Raw genomic sequence first — 15601 nt, 5'->3', positions numbered from 1 at the left:
TGTTTACCATGGTTGTGATAAAAATGGGAGAAATCTTTAATATTTTCATTGTCTGAAATGGATTTTCATCCATCTCACTGTGTAGTTTCTATGCGTTTACACTGATTTCTTTGCACAATATATAGTGTGCATTATCATAATACTTTTTAATGAAAACACAAATATTCAAGTATAGCTGTAGTGTTATATGATAGATACTACCATTTTTTGAAGGAGGGAATATATTCTATATTCTTGAGATATTGAGTTTTCTTATGGCAAAAAAAAAAGCAAAATAAGGCCAAACTACATTAAACTAGCAGAAACTTGATACCTACACCAATTATCTCAGCAAATTTACTGATCAAATTGTATGCTTTGTTATTAACATACAAAATAAAAGACACCTTATCAAAGAATTCTTGATCTGAATTTGTCACGTTGTTGCTCTGGCATATCAGTTGTGATTATAATATGTATCATAATACTACTTGTTGCCTAGTCCCTGCAAGAGAAGTCGGGAGTATGCGGAGTTTGTTGCTGTGTTAACATATATAACACCAGGCATTGAAAGTTCTCTTTCACATGATGAATATTTTAACAGCAAAATGAATATACATGTATCCCACATTAATACTAACACATAAATGACCCATCTTTGGTGAAGGAAGAGCATAGCTGTGCAGGATGGAATTGTGGATCTATGGGGAATGTATAATATGCTAGCTTGTGCGAGATTAAGCAATGGTATACCGACATAAATGGGGTATTTTAGCAACAAATTCATACCTCAAGGATGCCAACAGATACACAAAGCAGCAGAGGTTCTCTCACATTGCAAGTGACTGTTGCAGGGGACTTACTGACTCATATTCATAAATAGATAGATGGATAGATCAATAGATAGATTGATCAACCGATAAATAAATAAATAAACAAACAAACAAACAGATGAATAATGAGGATATTGTTCAAGCACTCTAGGCCATATAAAAACAAAATAAAATATGATCATATAAATCAACTGAAAAGGCAAGGAAATTTTTTGACAAAAGGTAAACAATTTCCCACACTAGAAAAATTATACTCAAATTTGTAAAAAAAATTAGATACTAAAAGGCATGAACTCTGGATCATTATGAACAAATCGTTTCAGCAAATGTAATAATCTGAATGAATATGATGACACCAGGAACCTGTATCACATCTTTCTTTCTTTTTTTTACACCAGTCTACAGAATTTAGGATTTAAACGAAGGGCTATGACCCACATTGTCATTTTATAACATTTAATCAAATAAAAGTATGTGACCTTTCTATGGTGATTTCAAACCCTACTGTTTCACCTACTGTTTATCTAGATGAAATAAAGCTATTTGATTTTTATCAATTAAAAGTTCATGTTAAGCCTCATTATGTTCCTATGTAGGTCTGAAATGGGAGATTGTCATTTGGTGTTCTGGTTTGCCCCGTGTCTGTGTGCGTGTGTATACCTTACTTCCTTCTTCAATGTCTAAAGACCCGATCTACTGTAGTCAAGGCAATTTACAGGGCACCATTAAATTAAGGATAGAGATGGACAGACATAGCCTATGACAGCCTGTGGAGGGCAGAAGGTAACAAAACACTATTATGGCTTTATGCTAATTTGTGTACATGCTTGTATATATTTAGGCATACATACACATGTGTATATGTATATGCATTTGTGTGTGTTTGGTGATAAGAAACTTCTTGGTTCAGCATTGAGAGCTGCAATCTTTCCTATAGCATGTGCCACACTAAAATTCCAGATGAGAACAGTAGAATCCCATCTAGAGTCGCACAAATTTTTTTCAGGTTTTTCAGCCGTTTCTCCATTCTGCAACACAAGCATAAATCATCAAGCTTAGCAACATATGGGCAAGCTGGAGGCCTTGGATACTCTCCTATGGAGATGACATCGTTTATGCCTTGTACAACAGGATACAGCTTCAATGCATCCTTGCTGGTAGAGTAGCCTTCTGCTTCTCTGCTTCAGCTTTTAGCTGACAGGGTGTTGCTTTCATTGCCTGGGTGTTTGTTGCTAAAGATTTTTCCATTGATTTCAACAGATGCCCTCAAAAAAAGCTCGACTGTGCATAAATAAAAACAAAACTCCTATTGAAAGGGGGCTTCATAAGCAGCCAGAACCCGTCAGCAGTCCACCAACCAATCTCCCTGTCTCCATAGAACCTTACATTTTCTTGTAATATTCTCTATATGCATTTTTCAAATTGTTTCCACAGTCAGTTCACCAGTCAATAAATAATCCAGTTAATCAATCAATCATTAAATCCGCCCGCTGGGAGCCAGTTGCTTCACTTGGTCTTGGGAACCACCAGTATCTCATCGCCGTCTCGAATGCTGTAAGAATGGAGCGCTCGGTTGCTGTACTTCATCTCTTCTGGTCCAAAGTGGCTGCCCACATCCTTGTCAATGTAATAGAGCCTCATGTTGTTGGTAGGAAGCTGGACCACTGTTCTCAGCTGTTTCTTCAGCTCTGCTACGGTCTGGTCCAAGCGGATGTTCACCTGACAAAGAGCCAGTCATATTTCTAGTTTTAAATCATTTAACTGACTTTCTTCTCCAGGGCATCCAACAAAAAGTACAACAGCAGAACAAGCTCAAAATGCTTTATTATCAATATTACAAACAACTGATAGCAAGGATGGCAAGGGTTAATGCCATACACCTCAGACAATAGAAAGTCAGAGTTAAAAAAAAGTGAAAATCAGATTAACTAACAAAACACGAGCAAGATTAAGGGCATAACATACTGGAGTTATGAGCGAAATCACCGACAACAGCAGGTATGAGGATGCCATGACTCGGCTCTGCTAGGTGTTTTAAAGTTGAAAAATGAAACCAGTACCCTGGGCGTTTCAATACGTTTCAGGAAAGATGGTATACTGACCTGCTCCACCTTGTCCTCACAGTGCACCTCCACCTGAGCACGGCAGCGGGGTCGGAGGTCAATCTCCGCAAGTGGTTCCAGCTTCCCATACTTGGTCACCAGGCAGTGGTATCTTAAAACGGGAGTGTATTGTAAAACTTTAATGCTACACACATAATACATAAAGAACACAAAGGTACAGACATAAACAGAGAATGCATACACACAGCACATACAATAAAGGTATCACCTACCTGTAGGGCAACTCCTCCTCTGGGTAGTCTAAATAATATCGAATGAAGAACCGTTCTGCATCTTCTCTCTCTCCTTCGCTGACAACACTGCCATTTAGCGACGATACTGAAGGAAGCCTAATCAGACCAACAGAAAACATTCTTTAGAACTTCTTCAGAAGCCAATTTACACACATGCATGTCAGGTGGGGGGCAAGGAACAGGAGAATTCTGTGACTTGAGCTCAGGTATGTTATAGGGCTTAATTAACTAGTCCGCCTGAAAAACAAACCTAATTAATTTTGATATCACAGTATATCACAGTCATCTTCACAGTCAAATATTGCTAGAATTAGACCCTACCTCTCCCTGGAAGACGCCAAAAAGGTGACACATGCTTTTATCTCTTCGCGTCTAGACTATTGCAATGCACTTCTTACTGGTTTACCCCAAAAAAGTATTGATAGGCTGCAACTAGTACAGAATGCGGCAGCAAGGGTCACAACAAAAACCAGGATGAGAGATCACATTACCCCAGTTTTAGCATCTTTACACTGGCTTCCTATAGCATTGATGATTGATTTGAAAATTCTTTTACTTGTGTTTAAAGCTCTACATGGTTTAGCACCCTCGTACCTATCTGACTGCTTATCTGATTATGTTCTGAGCCGCTCTCTTAGATCCTCTGGTGCTGGCCTGCTCAATGTCCCTAGAATGAACTACAAAAAGTATGGCGAAGCAGCATTTTGTTTTTATGCACCGACGGCTTGGAATAGACTCCCCCAACATAGTATAAGAGAAGCAACGTCCATAGATAGTTTTAAGAATCAGCTCAAGACCCATTTTTATGCTCTTGCTTTTAATCAATTCCACTTTATATTTCTTTTACTCTTATTTTTTATCTTGTACTGTGGTTTTATTTCTTGCCATATTTAATGTTTTTTGCTTAGGTCTGTGTTTTATTACTTTTAACTTATTTTATCTGTATTGTTGTTGAGTTTTACTGTTTCCCTTGTTTTTAATGTAAAATACATTACTCAAGGAACAGTGGAGCTAATCAAAGTGTCTGACATCACAAAAAGCAATGTACCCACGAAATCTATATTTTCAAAATATTTCTACATAATACAATAAAATTGCAATGTCTATCAAAATGTAAAGTAATATCTCTATTGTACAGCCCTAAAACAGGGAGGGCTTTCATTTCCTCGGTGTCACAAATGGCTCCCGGAAAGACTCACTGTGCTATCATGAGGCTGCGGCGCTCTGTGTTGGTGTAGGTCTGCAGTAAAGGAATGCCCTGCAGTCGCACCTCTTCCAGCTTTGGGAAGAAATTCAGCTTCTCAATGTCTCCCCATTGGTTGAGACCTGAGAACATATAAAGTTAAAAATATGTGTGTGTGTGGGGGGGGCAGGGAATACATACATAAATGCAGTGGTGTAAGGAAACAAGGAAACACACACACACACACAAAAAAAACAAAAAACAGCAGAAACCACTCCCCACAGTTGGCTGTCATGTAACAGAATACAAGTGCGCCAGTAGAGGTTCGGCGCAAAAATGATTACAGGCAAGCCACTTGAGTTGATTATTTGTGACTAAACAAGTTGAGAGAAACATAAGAGAAGCAGACAAACTGTATGATTATGTGAATACGTCGTCCAAATAATGGACAACATCAAAAATGAATATAGAGCTTATTGTTGAATATATCTGACTGCTACTTTAAACAACTGAATCTTGTTAAACATGTGATATTTGAGATGTCCTTTCTCCTTTACTATATATTGTGTTCATTTAACACATAACATGCATAGTTTCACAGAACTATTTTTCTGACATTAATTCAATTTTGTTAATTTACATAAGCATGTGATTCAGATTCCCCCTCCCCTTTTTCTCCCAATTGTACCCAGCAAATTACCCCACTCTCCCGAGCCTTCCCGGTTGCTGCTCCACTCCTCTGCCGATCCAGGGAGGGCTGCAGACTACCACATGTCTCCTCCGATACATGTGGAGTCGCCAGCTGCTTCTTTTACCTTGACAGTGAGGAGTTCCCCAGGGGGACATAGCATGTGGGAGGATCACACTATTCCCCCCAGTTCCCCCTCCCCCCCGAACAGGCGCCCTGACCGACCAGAGGTGCTAGTGTAGCGACCAGGACAGATATCCACATCTGGCTTCCCACCTGCAGACACGGCCAAATGTGTCTGGAGGGACGCCCGACCAAGCGGGAGTGATTCAGATTTTTATGTGTAACGTCATCCTTTGTCTTGATGCATGCTCAATAATCCAGGTAAGAAAATCAAGTAAGGTTGAATCAGTTCATCTGGATACAACATTTATTGACAGACACCTTTCGTCATTCAACTAAGGGACAGCTTCAGTCTAAACTGACTGCAGGTATCCCCACCCCTTATAAACAATACAGTAGCCTATGGTTTGAACGGGGAGTCAAAGAGGCCATCTATGTTAAGAGGGAACAACTATCCCTGAACCGAGGGGGGGGGGGGGCTAAGAGTACATCTGTCACCATCTTACAATGCTGTGATTGCAACTACTATTCCCCGGTCCTCTGTGAACAGTACACATGGCCATCGAAACCTCTAGTTAATGGTCACACCCATATCTGCACAACAAACTGGGCGTTGGTTTCAGTCGTTATATATCTGTCGCCATCGTAGAATGCTGTGATTGCAACATTCCCTAGTCCTCTGTGAATGGTACACATGGCCTTCGAAACTCTAGTTAAAGGTCACACCCATATTTGCATATGAAACTGGTTGTTGGTTTCGGTCGGTAGGCAACTGTATTGTACTGTATTGTTCATAAGGGTAGGGATAGCTGCAGTCAGTTTAGACTGAAGATGTCACTTAGTTGAGTGATGAAATGTATCTGTCAATAAATGCTCTATCCAGATGAACTGATTCCACCTTCTTTGAAATGTCATTCTTTGTTCCCCTGTGTTTATAGTGGCACACCTTTCAGTTGTACCCCCAAAGATTGATAAGGACTTGTCGTTTTCATTTGTTAATGTAATGTTAAAAGAACAGTTCACCCCAAAATCAAAAATACACCTTTTTCCTCTTACCTGTTGTGCTATTCATTTATCGATATCGTTTTGGAGTGAGTTGCCGAGTTCTGGAGATATTGGTCGGGTAGATGTCTCCCTTCTCTTGAATACACTGAACTGGATGGCACTTGGTTTGTGTTGCTCAAAGTGCCCCAAAAAAAAAAACATTTGGAAAAACTCAGCAGCAATGTCTCTTTCCATAAATTATGACCCGGTTACTCAAGATAATCCACAGACCTTGGTGTGAGCAGTTTCATGTAGGTGTTGCTCGGTCAAAGAAAATAGTTCTTGAATCTTGAGTAACCGGGTCATGGTTTATAGAAAGAGACATTGCTGTTGAGTTTTTCCAAATATTTTTTTGGCACTTTGAGACAACACATGCCGAGTGCCATCCAGTTCCGTTGTATTTGAGAAAAGGCAGACATCCCTACGGCCGATATCTCCAAAACTCGGCAACTCACACCAAAGATGGATAAATAGCAATACAGGTAAGAGGAAAAATATGTATTTTTGATTTTGGGGTGAACTGTCCCTTTAATGTAAATATTTCTTAAAAGTTAAGTCAGGCCTGAACCAACCAACCTACAAAGCAGGTCTGTTAACACATCACTGGTTTTAATACCTGATGCAACTAGGAAGCTTTGAAAAGAGGAGGTGAACAGGACACATTCTTCCCTCACCCAACAATTAACACCAATTTGACCTTGAACTCTGAATTTAACCCTAAAATTGCTCCACACAAGTTGCTGTGTAGCCAACATCGGACGACTGAAAGTTTACTAGAAAGCTTTAAGGTGTGAATTCATGGAGGTAGACGAGCTCGATCAGCCTTTTCAAGAAAAAAAAACAAAAGTTAAAAAAGTACAACTCTGTATTGCACATATTATTCTATTTTTAGCTCAGAAATGCAATAATTTATTACACATATATGGCTTTAGAAGGTGTTGTGACAAAGGGATGCTCTCGACAGTTGATGTGTGCTCCTCCCATCCCAAGACAGTTCTAAAAAAAGATTCAGCACTGTCATATATTCTCTATCACTTCCAAATGATCAAACCTAAACTGAAAGCTGAATTGGAGAGCTATTTTTTGTCATCTTCTGCAAGCAATACTTAGCACCCAGACTGCTTTGACATTTTTGTGTCTTAAGTTACTGATACTAATACAACTGAATATAAAGGCAAACACTGCCAATAGGCAAATAACTAGCTACCAAAACATGTAAATATATAGAGCCACCAAAATCAACAGCCAACTCTGCTAACCTGAGTTGTGCAGGTTTATGCTGCGTAAGTTGGGGAAAAGCCGTTGCAAGATATCCCCACCATCCTGGATGGACGCCAAGTTGTTGTTGGCCATGACCAGCGTGTCGAGACTGGGGAACATGGTACCAAATTTCCGCACTTCACCCCAGTCCTGGAGGCTGTTGTCTGTTATGTGCAGCAGACGCAGGGTGGGGCAGGGCACAGTGGAGGCTGACACTGTGGTGTATTCATTAAGGCACAGGAACAGCTCCTCCAGCCTAGATTGCAGGAGAGTAAAAGACAAAAGAACATAGTGTAGCAGGAGAAGTGAACAGTAATGTGTACTGCAGAGAAGGAGTCTATAACAGATTTTAGGTATCTGTCCAATATAAGCATCCCTCATGGGACATTCACCAAGTTTTAGGCCTGTGTATATTACTGAGAAACTGACATTAAAAATCAGTAGAATAAGCTGCCAAGGACCATAAACTCTCGTGTCTTTATTTATGCTCAATAATTCAGGTAAGAAAATCAAAGAAGGTTGAATCAGTTCATCTGGATACGTTTATTGACAGATGTGTTTCATCCCTCAACTAAGTGACCTCTTCAGTCCATAAACCATAAACTTTCCTTTAAACCAGTGACAACAGCTTCACCAGCCTCAAAGAGTTGGGAGAACAACAGAATAGAATAGAATAGAATACCGTCTCTCAGCCTTTTTGGCACACAATCTGCTGACACGATGCCTATGTATAAGCACTTGTCTTGTTAAAACATGCAGGATAATGAACTTTGACCCGCTTTTTTTTTTTTACTATACACTTTCCATGTTTGTTTTTTTTTATTAATTACAATGGCAACCCTCCCAAAGCACCAAGGGATGCGAACCACTGTTTTGGGATAACTATCCATCTTACTCTGGCATTTCCCTTGTAAGCACAAGCACAGTATCCCAGGATACTTGTGTGTTGTTGAGGACAAGGCGTCGGACACGAGAGAAGGCTTCAGCACAGCGCGCCTCCACTCCTGAACCTGCCAGGGGGTTGGAGCTCAGATTAAGGAAGTCCAGGTTGGGGATATTGGACACAATTTTACTAATCTGAAAAAAGAAATAGACAAGAAATGTTGTTTAAGCTTTTGGACAAAGTAAAAAGCACTAAATGATTCAATCAAGGGATACAGTCTTGTCAGATGCATTGAAACCCCGCCATAGCTACTCCAGAAGAAACTCGAAACATTTGTCAAAACGCTCTTTACCTTTACTCTTTTCCTTCAGTTTGTGATTCCATGTTTGCTATATTTATCTAGTAAACCTTGTTTGTTGGCTATAAATCGATCAATCTGGAAGCTTCTGATAAGCACAGCTACCTCATTCCAGTCCTGCAGCTTGTTATGGGATAGGTCAAGCTCCATGACATGAGCACAGAATGCTGCAATCTCCGCCTCATCTCCAGCCCTGCTGATTCCACAGCCATTTAACACCAGCACACTAGGGAGGTTCAGGCGTTCTAAAGGGAAGGGAGGTGGGTGTCAACAGAGATATAGATGAGGGGATGGGGAAAAAACAGTGGGACTGAGTAAGGGGAGGATAGGAGTTTCTCCTCTGTGGAGTCTTTTCCTCATCTGACTGATGAAAGTTTTATTAACACATTTTAGAAATAAAAAATACTAACTGTAAAAGGGTTGTAAAATGGTTTCCAGCCACTCAAGGCAGTGCAGTATGCCCATACTGACATCTCAATTTGTTAATCTCCTGTTTATTAGAATTCACCGTATTTACCTTTCATAGGAGAGCCTTGGGGACCAATTGTGGGCACCACCACCACCCCTATGCCAGTCCCTCGGCGATATGGGAAATTCTCGGGGCTGTACTTCTCACTGATAACCTCCATGAAGGTACGGCCCTCCACATCCTCTGGCAGCTCTGCAGCTCCGTCCCACATCCCAGTTTCTCCCTCAGCTAGACCCGCAGAGGTGAGAGAGTGAGACACACAGACAGGTTAGTCACCTAGCCAGCCCCACCAGTTAGCCAGGCATACACAGTAATTTGTGTCATGTCAGCTGGCTATCTATAAAACAACACATCTGAATTTATTGGCAAATTCGCACTGTGATAAAGTGGAAAAAAGATTACCACTACAATTATCTTCTGGGATGGGGAAGGTCTACATTGTAAAAACCTCCTGATTTTGGCACAGTAGTCCATAATATGATACAACATTTGGTCATCACCATCATACACATCATCTTCTCTGTGAATTGTCACCTTGTCACAGTGGAGAAGCTTGCGTAGTCCTGAGATCAATGCCATCTGGAGCTAGGGGGAGGTCCCTGACAAAGAGCAATCCAACCAAGTCCTCAATGGTGGAACAGGCAGAGGATGATGGCTGACTTTAGGGAAGCATCACAACAGCTGAGAAGGCAGATGAAGGCTGCATAAGAAATGGACCCTCAGCCGTCTTGGACTCCATGCCACTGGATCCTGACCCAGATCTGTCAAGGACCATGTGATGGCTGTCTGTGCACAAACAAAGTCATGCACAGGCATCCTCCATAAAGGGAATCCACCCTAACATCCCGGATTAAGTCCTATGGTGACTGGCAAGTAGCAACAGGGACAGGATTGTGAGATCTGGAAGCCACTAGTCATGAGCCAGCACATCAGGCGGTGGGTGCTAGATTCAGTCACTGGGCTCTTGGAACGAGGTAGAAAGCGCCCTTCAGTAGCTACACCCATGACTGAGCAGCCCTCTTTAGGATCCACTCTGCTCATCCCACCTGGGGAAGGGGCTAGGAAAGTTGCCCTAAAAATAGCGTGCCTCAAACCTCTTGACCACATTACCGCATCCAGAGGGACCATCACATGCGGTCAGAAACATAGAAACATGAACTTTGGAGCCTGGAATGTGTGCACACTGATGGATAGTGCAACCAGTGACAGACCGGAGAGGAGAACTGCGATCATCGCTAGAGAACTGAAGAGACGCCGGATTGACATAGCTGCCCTTTATGAAACCCGACGGGCAGACAAAGGACAACTGAAGGGGGAGAAGGGTGGCTACATTTTCTTCTGGAAAGGAAAAGCTGCTGATGAGCCCAGGATCCATGGCATTGGATTTGACATCAGGAATCAGATCATCAGCCACCTGTCTGAACTTTCTGTGGGGATCAGTGAACATCTCATGACCATCCCTCTGGTGCTTGCCAACAACCAGATGGCAACAGTGTGAGTGCCTATGCCCCTACTTTAGACTCTGAAGATGAAGTAAAAGAGGCTGTCTATGCCTGCTTAGATGAGACACTGTCAATAATCCCCAAGGAGGATAAGATTGTTCTCCTAGGAGACTTCAATGCCAGGGTCGGCTGGGAACAACACCTCTGGAAGGGCATTATAGGAAAGGAAGGCATCGGGAACATCAACTCCAACAGAGTTCTGCTTTTTGCAAATGTGCTCAGTATGACCTCACCATCACTAACACTCTGTTTCACCCGAAAAACAAATTTAAGGCATCTTGGAGACACCCCCGCTCCAAACAGTGGCATCTCCTTGACTATGTCATTGTCGAACCAGGGACCGCTGTGACGTGAACATCACGAGGGTCATGGTCAATGCAGATGACTGCTGGACAGATTATCGCCTCATCTGCTCCACAATGTAAACTCAAGAGGAAGAGGAGGGTTCAAAAGAAGCAGATCCGGCCAAGACTGAACCTTGAAAGCCTGAATGAAATTGCCACCCAGCAGCAACTTCAGGCTTCACTTAGCGAAACTCTCCAACAGGAATATCTTGATGACACTGAGTAGCACTGGAGCCTGCTTAAATCCACCATCCTTGACACCTGCAAAACCACCTTTGGGCACAAGTCCAGAAAACACCACGACTGGTTTGATGAGAATGACACAGAGAGAGAAAAGCTCATCTCCAAGAAAAGGAAAGCCTTTCGTGCCTGGCAAAATGATGCAACCTGCAAGGATAAAAGAATGACTCATTCCAGAGCCAAGGCGGATTTCCAGAGATGGGTGAAAGAGCTTAAGAATTCTTGGTGGACAGAAAAGGCTCTGGAAATCCAGCGACTGGCAGACTTGAGTGACACCAGAGGCTTTTTCAGCGCTACAAAGGCTGTCTATGGTCCAAGCAACTGTGGTTTAAACCCCCTGTACTCAAAAGATGGGCAGGAGCTGCTGAAGGACAATGAGTCCATTAACACCCAATGAAAGAAGCACTTCCAGGAACTCCTCAACCGCAACAGCACAGCTGAATCAGACATTGCCAGCCACATTCCCCAGAGACCCATCAGGAGCCTTAAGAACAACAAGGCCGCCGATCCAAATGGGATCCCAGCTGAGATCTTAAACAGAGCTCCTGTACCACATCCATGCCCTCCTCCTCAACGTCTGGAAAAAAGAAGAACTTCCCTCAGAGCTCAGGGATGCTCTAATAGTGGCTATATTCAAGAAAGGGGACAAGATGGAATGTGGAAACTACAGGGGCATCTCACTCCTGTCAACAACAGGCAAAGTCCTCACTCGCGTCCTCGCAAACTGACTGCTACCACTGGCTGAGGAAGTATTCCCAGAATCTCAGTGTGGATTCCGCCCAACCAGAGGTACAGCAGACATGATATTTACAGCACACCAACTCCAGGAAAAGGCAGCCTTTGTACATGGCTTTCATAGATCTGACAAAGGCTCTTGACTCAGTTGACCGCCAGTCTCTGTAGAGCATAGTATCAAGATATGGCTCCCCTGACAAATACATCAGAATATTGAGGCTTCCACATGACAGCATGTCAGTCCCAGTGCTCAGCAACAGCAGCTCTGAGTCAGAGCCCTTCACTGTGGAAACAGGGGTCAAACAGGTATACATCATTGCACCTACCCTGTTTGCCATATTTATTGCTGCCATACTCCACCTCATTGGCGAAGAGCTGCCATGGGGGATGCCAGTCCTACACAGAACTGACGGCAGAATTTTCAACCTTAATTGGTTTAAGGCCAAGAGCAAAGTCTGCGACGCCATCATCATGGAGCTTCAGTATGTAGATGATAACACCATCACAGCACACTCCGCAGAAGTCCTCCAAGACATGCTTTATTCCTTTGTCAAGGCATACAGAGCCCTGAGTTCTAGCATTAAACATCAAGGAGACCCAGGTCTTAAATCAACCTCTACCTAACCAGCCATCTACCCAGTCCATCATAAAAGTGGAAAACAAAATTATTGAAAATGTTGATCACTTCCCCTACTTCAGCAGCCTTTGCTCCTCAAAAGCTGACATTGACTCTGAGGTCACCCATCGCCTGAGTTGTGCCAGTGGCGCTCACGCCAGACTCAGGAAAAGAGTCATTGAAGACCGAGGCCTAAAGGCCCAAACAAAACTCCTGGTCAACAGAGCTGTTGTTCTCCCCACCCTGCTGTATGGAGCAGAGTCATGGATCACCTACAGCAGGCACCTGAGAGCCCTAGAACAATATCACCAAAGATCCTTATGCAAAATCCCAAGGATCAGCTGGAAGGACAGATGCATCAACATCAGCATTCTGGAAGAAGCCAATATGACTAGTATCATCGCCACAATAATGCAGCACCAACTCTGATGTACAGGCCATGTCATCCGCACATCCAGCACACGTCTCCCAAAACAGATCCTGTATTCCCAGCTGAAGGAAGGTCAGTGAGCTCCCTGCGGGCAAAGAAAATGTTTCATTGACAATATCAAGGACCAGTCTGAAGAAGAAATTCAACATCACATTGAGCAACTGGGAACACATTGCACTGGATAGGCACTCCTGGAAGAAATCCGTGCAGGGAGGAGCTGCACATAATGAAATGGAACTCCACTGTGCTGCAGAGATAAAGTGACAGCACCACAAGGAGAGAGTGAAAAATGCTCAACCACCACCACCAACCACTTTCCCCCGTCCACACTGCACCAAAGTACGTGGATCACAGATCGGCCTCTACAGCCATCTGAAGACCCACAAGTAGACAACCCAATGGAGAGGACAGTCATACTCGCTTCGAGTGACTGCCAGTGATGACACATCATCATGTGATATTTGACAGAGCAATAGGTGAGTGCCTTGTCTGGCTGACTGTAAAAACTGACTTATTTGTGGTCCTAACAACTCCCAATTGTCTTCAGGTTTAGGGGAATGAAAATAAAAATAAAAATGATTGATCCACTTAATTCAGAATTTCATGTTTGATTTTGCTGTAGGGCTTCATAACAGGCACAGTCACACTCAATCATACAGACAGTGATATAACACTTATTTGATAACATTGGCTAGATGTCATTTTCACTTTCATTATTGACTTGCAAAAACAATAAATTCACCCACTCTGTGCTGTATTTTAACAATTCAAATTGAAACATAATAATCAATAATGACAATAGAAACTTGCAGAATACCTTTAATTTATGTAATCAGTGAAACAGTCTTATGTCCAGCATAGGGAAAACCAGCTACTGCCCTAACTCTGCTGACATAATGCTGGATAGGCTGATAAATGTCTGCATTTCTCTATGAGAGGTAAGGCTCTAGTGATAGTGTTTGAGGAGGGAGGGACACAAGGAGGTGTCCTCAGCACCTTATCAGCAAAACACAGAGACACTGGCCCATTTAAATATGCCCTAAAGGATTTTTGAAATAAAGAACACGAATGTGAATCAGAAACCCTGTTCAATCTCGTCAGTTTATTTCCAATGATTAAAGCGGTTAGTCTCCTTTCTGTGTTTGTGAGACGTCTGAGAAATTATTTGAATGCCTATTATGTACAGCCTAGACAGCCATTTGCTGCAAGGAAGCATAAATTATGTAGTGGTTTTACTGAAATAAAAAAAATAAAGAACTTTATTACTTTATCTTATTTGATAATGCTGGCTACAGTAAATTCCTGCAATGGATGAATCCAGTTTGTTATTTTTCAACTGATAGACTGGAAAGCCCAAACTTTTACCATAGACCCTTTCATGACCTACCCAAATCGAGTCATATTACAAGCATTGATTAATTTCACAAATAATCTGCACATATTAAACCCAGTTGGGTTTATCAAACATACATTGGTCTGCGTAAACAGATTAGCCAAAATAATAAGTGTCTGTTTTCATAAAAGCAGTGGCGCCAGCAGCCGTAATCCTGTACGCACCGTGTGTACATTTTTTTATGATTTTGTTCGTACCCTAAGCCGTTTGACACAAATACATCTGAAGGCCGATGATTGGTGTTAATGTCACTGGCTAATAGCGCACGGTGCATACAGGATTACGGCTGCCGGCACCCCTGCATAAAAGGAAATGCGAAATTCTGAAGTATAAATATTTTTTTAAATAAACATACAATTAGGTGACAAGAAAATAGCTTTTATCTTACATGCAGAGCAGTTATCCTGCGCCTGTCCACTATCACTGCTCACTGTCCGCTTGCGTTTCTGCACCAGTGACCTATTAAACACATGAAGAGTTATTTATTCATTTATTCAGTCACCAGTCAGTCACTGACTCATAATTTCACTGATTCATCTGGTAAAGTAAAAGTCAACTTAAGGTGGTGCCCATATTTAAAAAAAAATTTTTTTTTACACAAAACAAGACAGAGCTTTAAGTCCATCTAATTTACTAGATGGGCAATGCCTACTAATTTCTTACTCCAGAGTGGCTGTAACGCTTGACAGGTGTCCTCAAAGGAAACGCTGAACCCTCTTTGGTCAGGTGTCACTCTTTCTCTTGAGAGGTCAAAGAAAGGAGAGCCTTGAGGTGACACATATTCTACATATGACACTGAAACACAGACAGGGTCAAAGATCAGCCTGCGCGCGCTGTTTTCTATAGACTTATACCTGACAGAACTTAAGAGGCAGAAAGTCAGATTCCTCCGAAGTGAACGCAAGCAGCTCAGATTACATTTGATATGCTCCCAGAATATTAGCACATTGCATGACATGTCGAAGCACTAGTGCTCATTACTGCCGTGCAAAAAACCCCCCAAAAAAACCGTCCTCTATGAAAACAGACACGAACAAAGAGGAGAAGAGGACTGCGAATTGATTAGGACCATTTGATCCGACACGAAATTGTATGACTGCGATACCAGCTTTTTTGCTGCTGCCACCGTTGCGATGGATGCTAGAAACGCACGATAAGATATTAG

General features: G+C 42.2%; 1 protein-coding gene across 2 annotated transcripts; it reads right to left on the bottom strand.

Moving 5' to 3' along the window:
• Positions 1-1923: 1923 nt before the first annotated feature.
• Positions 1924-15168, bottom strand: LOC130116076 (tubulin-specific chaperone cofactor E-like protein). Of its 2 annotated transcripts, XM_056284009.1 has the most exons (10): positions 15100-15168; positions 14825-14895; positions 9225-9404; positions 8813-8952; positions 8362-8543; positions 7466-7722; positions 4368-4494; positions 3148-3264; positions 2915-3026; positions 1924-2531 (listed from the first exon to the last, which is right to left on the bottom strand). In XM_056284009.1, exons 3-10 carry the CDS (start codon positions 9385-9387, stop codon positions 2319-2321), a joined length of 1311 nt encoding a protein of 436 aa, XP_056139984.1. In that variant the 5' UTR covers positions 9388-9404; positions 14825-14895; positions 15100-15168; the 3' UTR covers positions 1924-2318. The 2 variants fall into 2 exon arrangements, with proteins under 2 accessions (XP_056139984.1, XP_056139985.1); XM_056284010.1 differs by lacking the exons at positions 14825-14895; positions 15100-15168 and adding an exon at positions 9894-9915 and having other exon boundaries at positions 9225-9359.
• Between the last annotated feature and the right edge of the window lie 433 nt (positions 15169-15601).

This window comes from Lampris incognitus, chromosome 7 (genome assembly GCF_029633865.1).
Source record: "Lampris incognitus isolate fLamInc1 chromosome 7, fLamInc1.hap2, whole genome shotgun sequence".
Classification (NCBI taxonomy): domain Eukaryota; kingdom Metazoa; phylum Chordata; class Actinopteri; order Lampriformes; family Lampridae; genus Lampris; species Lampris incognitus.
The sequence above is the reverse complement of the archived record's forward strand: the minus strand, read 5'-3'. Positions and strand labels throughout refer to the sequence as shown.

Coding starts and splice junctions, on each gene's coding strand:
- LOC130116076 (XM_056284009.1), bottom strand. CDS start 9,387: ATGTGGGACGGAGCTGCAGAGCTGCCAGAGGATGTGGAGGGCCGTACC. Junction 4,495..7,465: donor CATAAACCTGCACAACTCAG/GTTAGCAGAGTT, acceptor ATATGTTCTCAG/GTCTCAACCAATGGGGAGAC. Junction 2,532..2,914: donor GTGAGGACAAGGTGGAGCAG/GTCAGTATACCA, acceptor GCTCTTTGTCAG/GTGAACATCCGCTTGGACCA.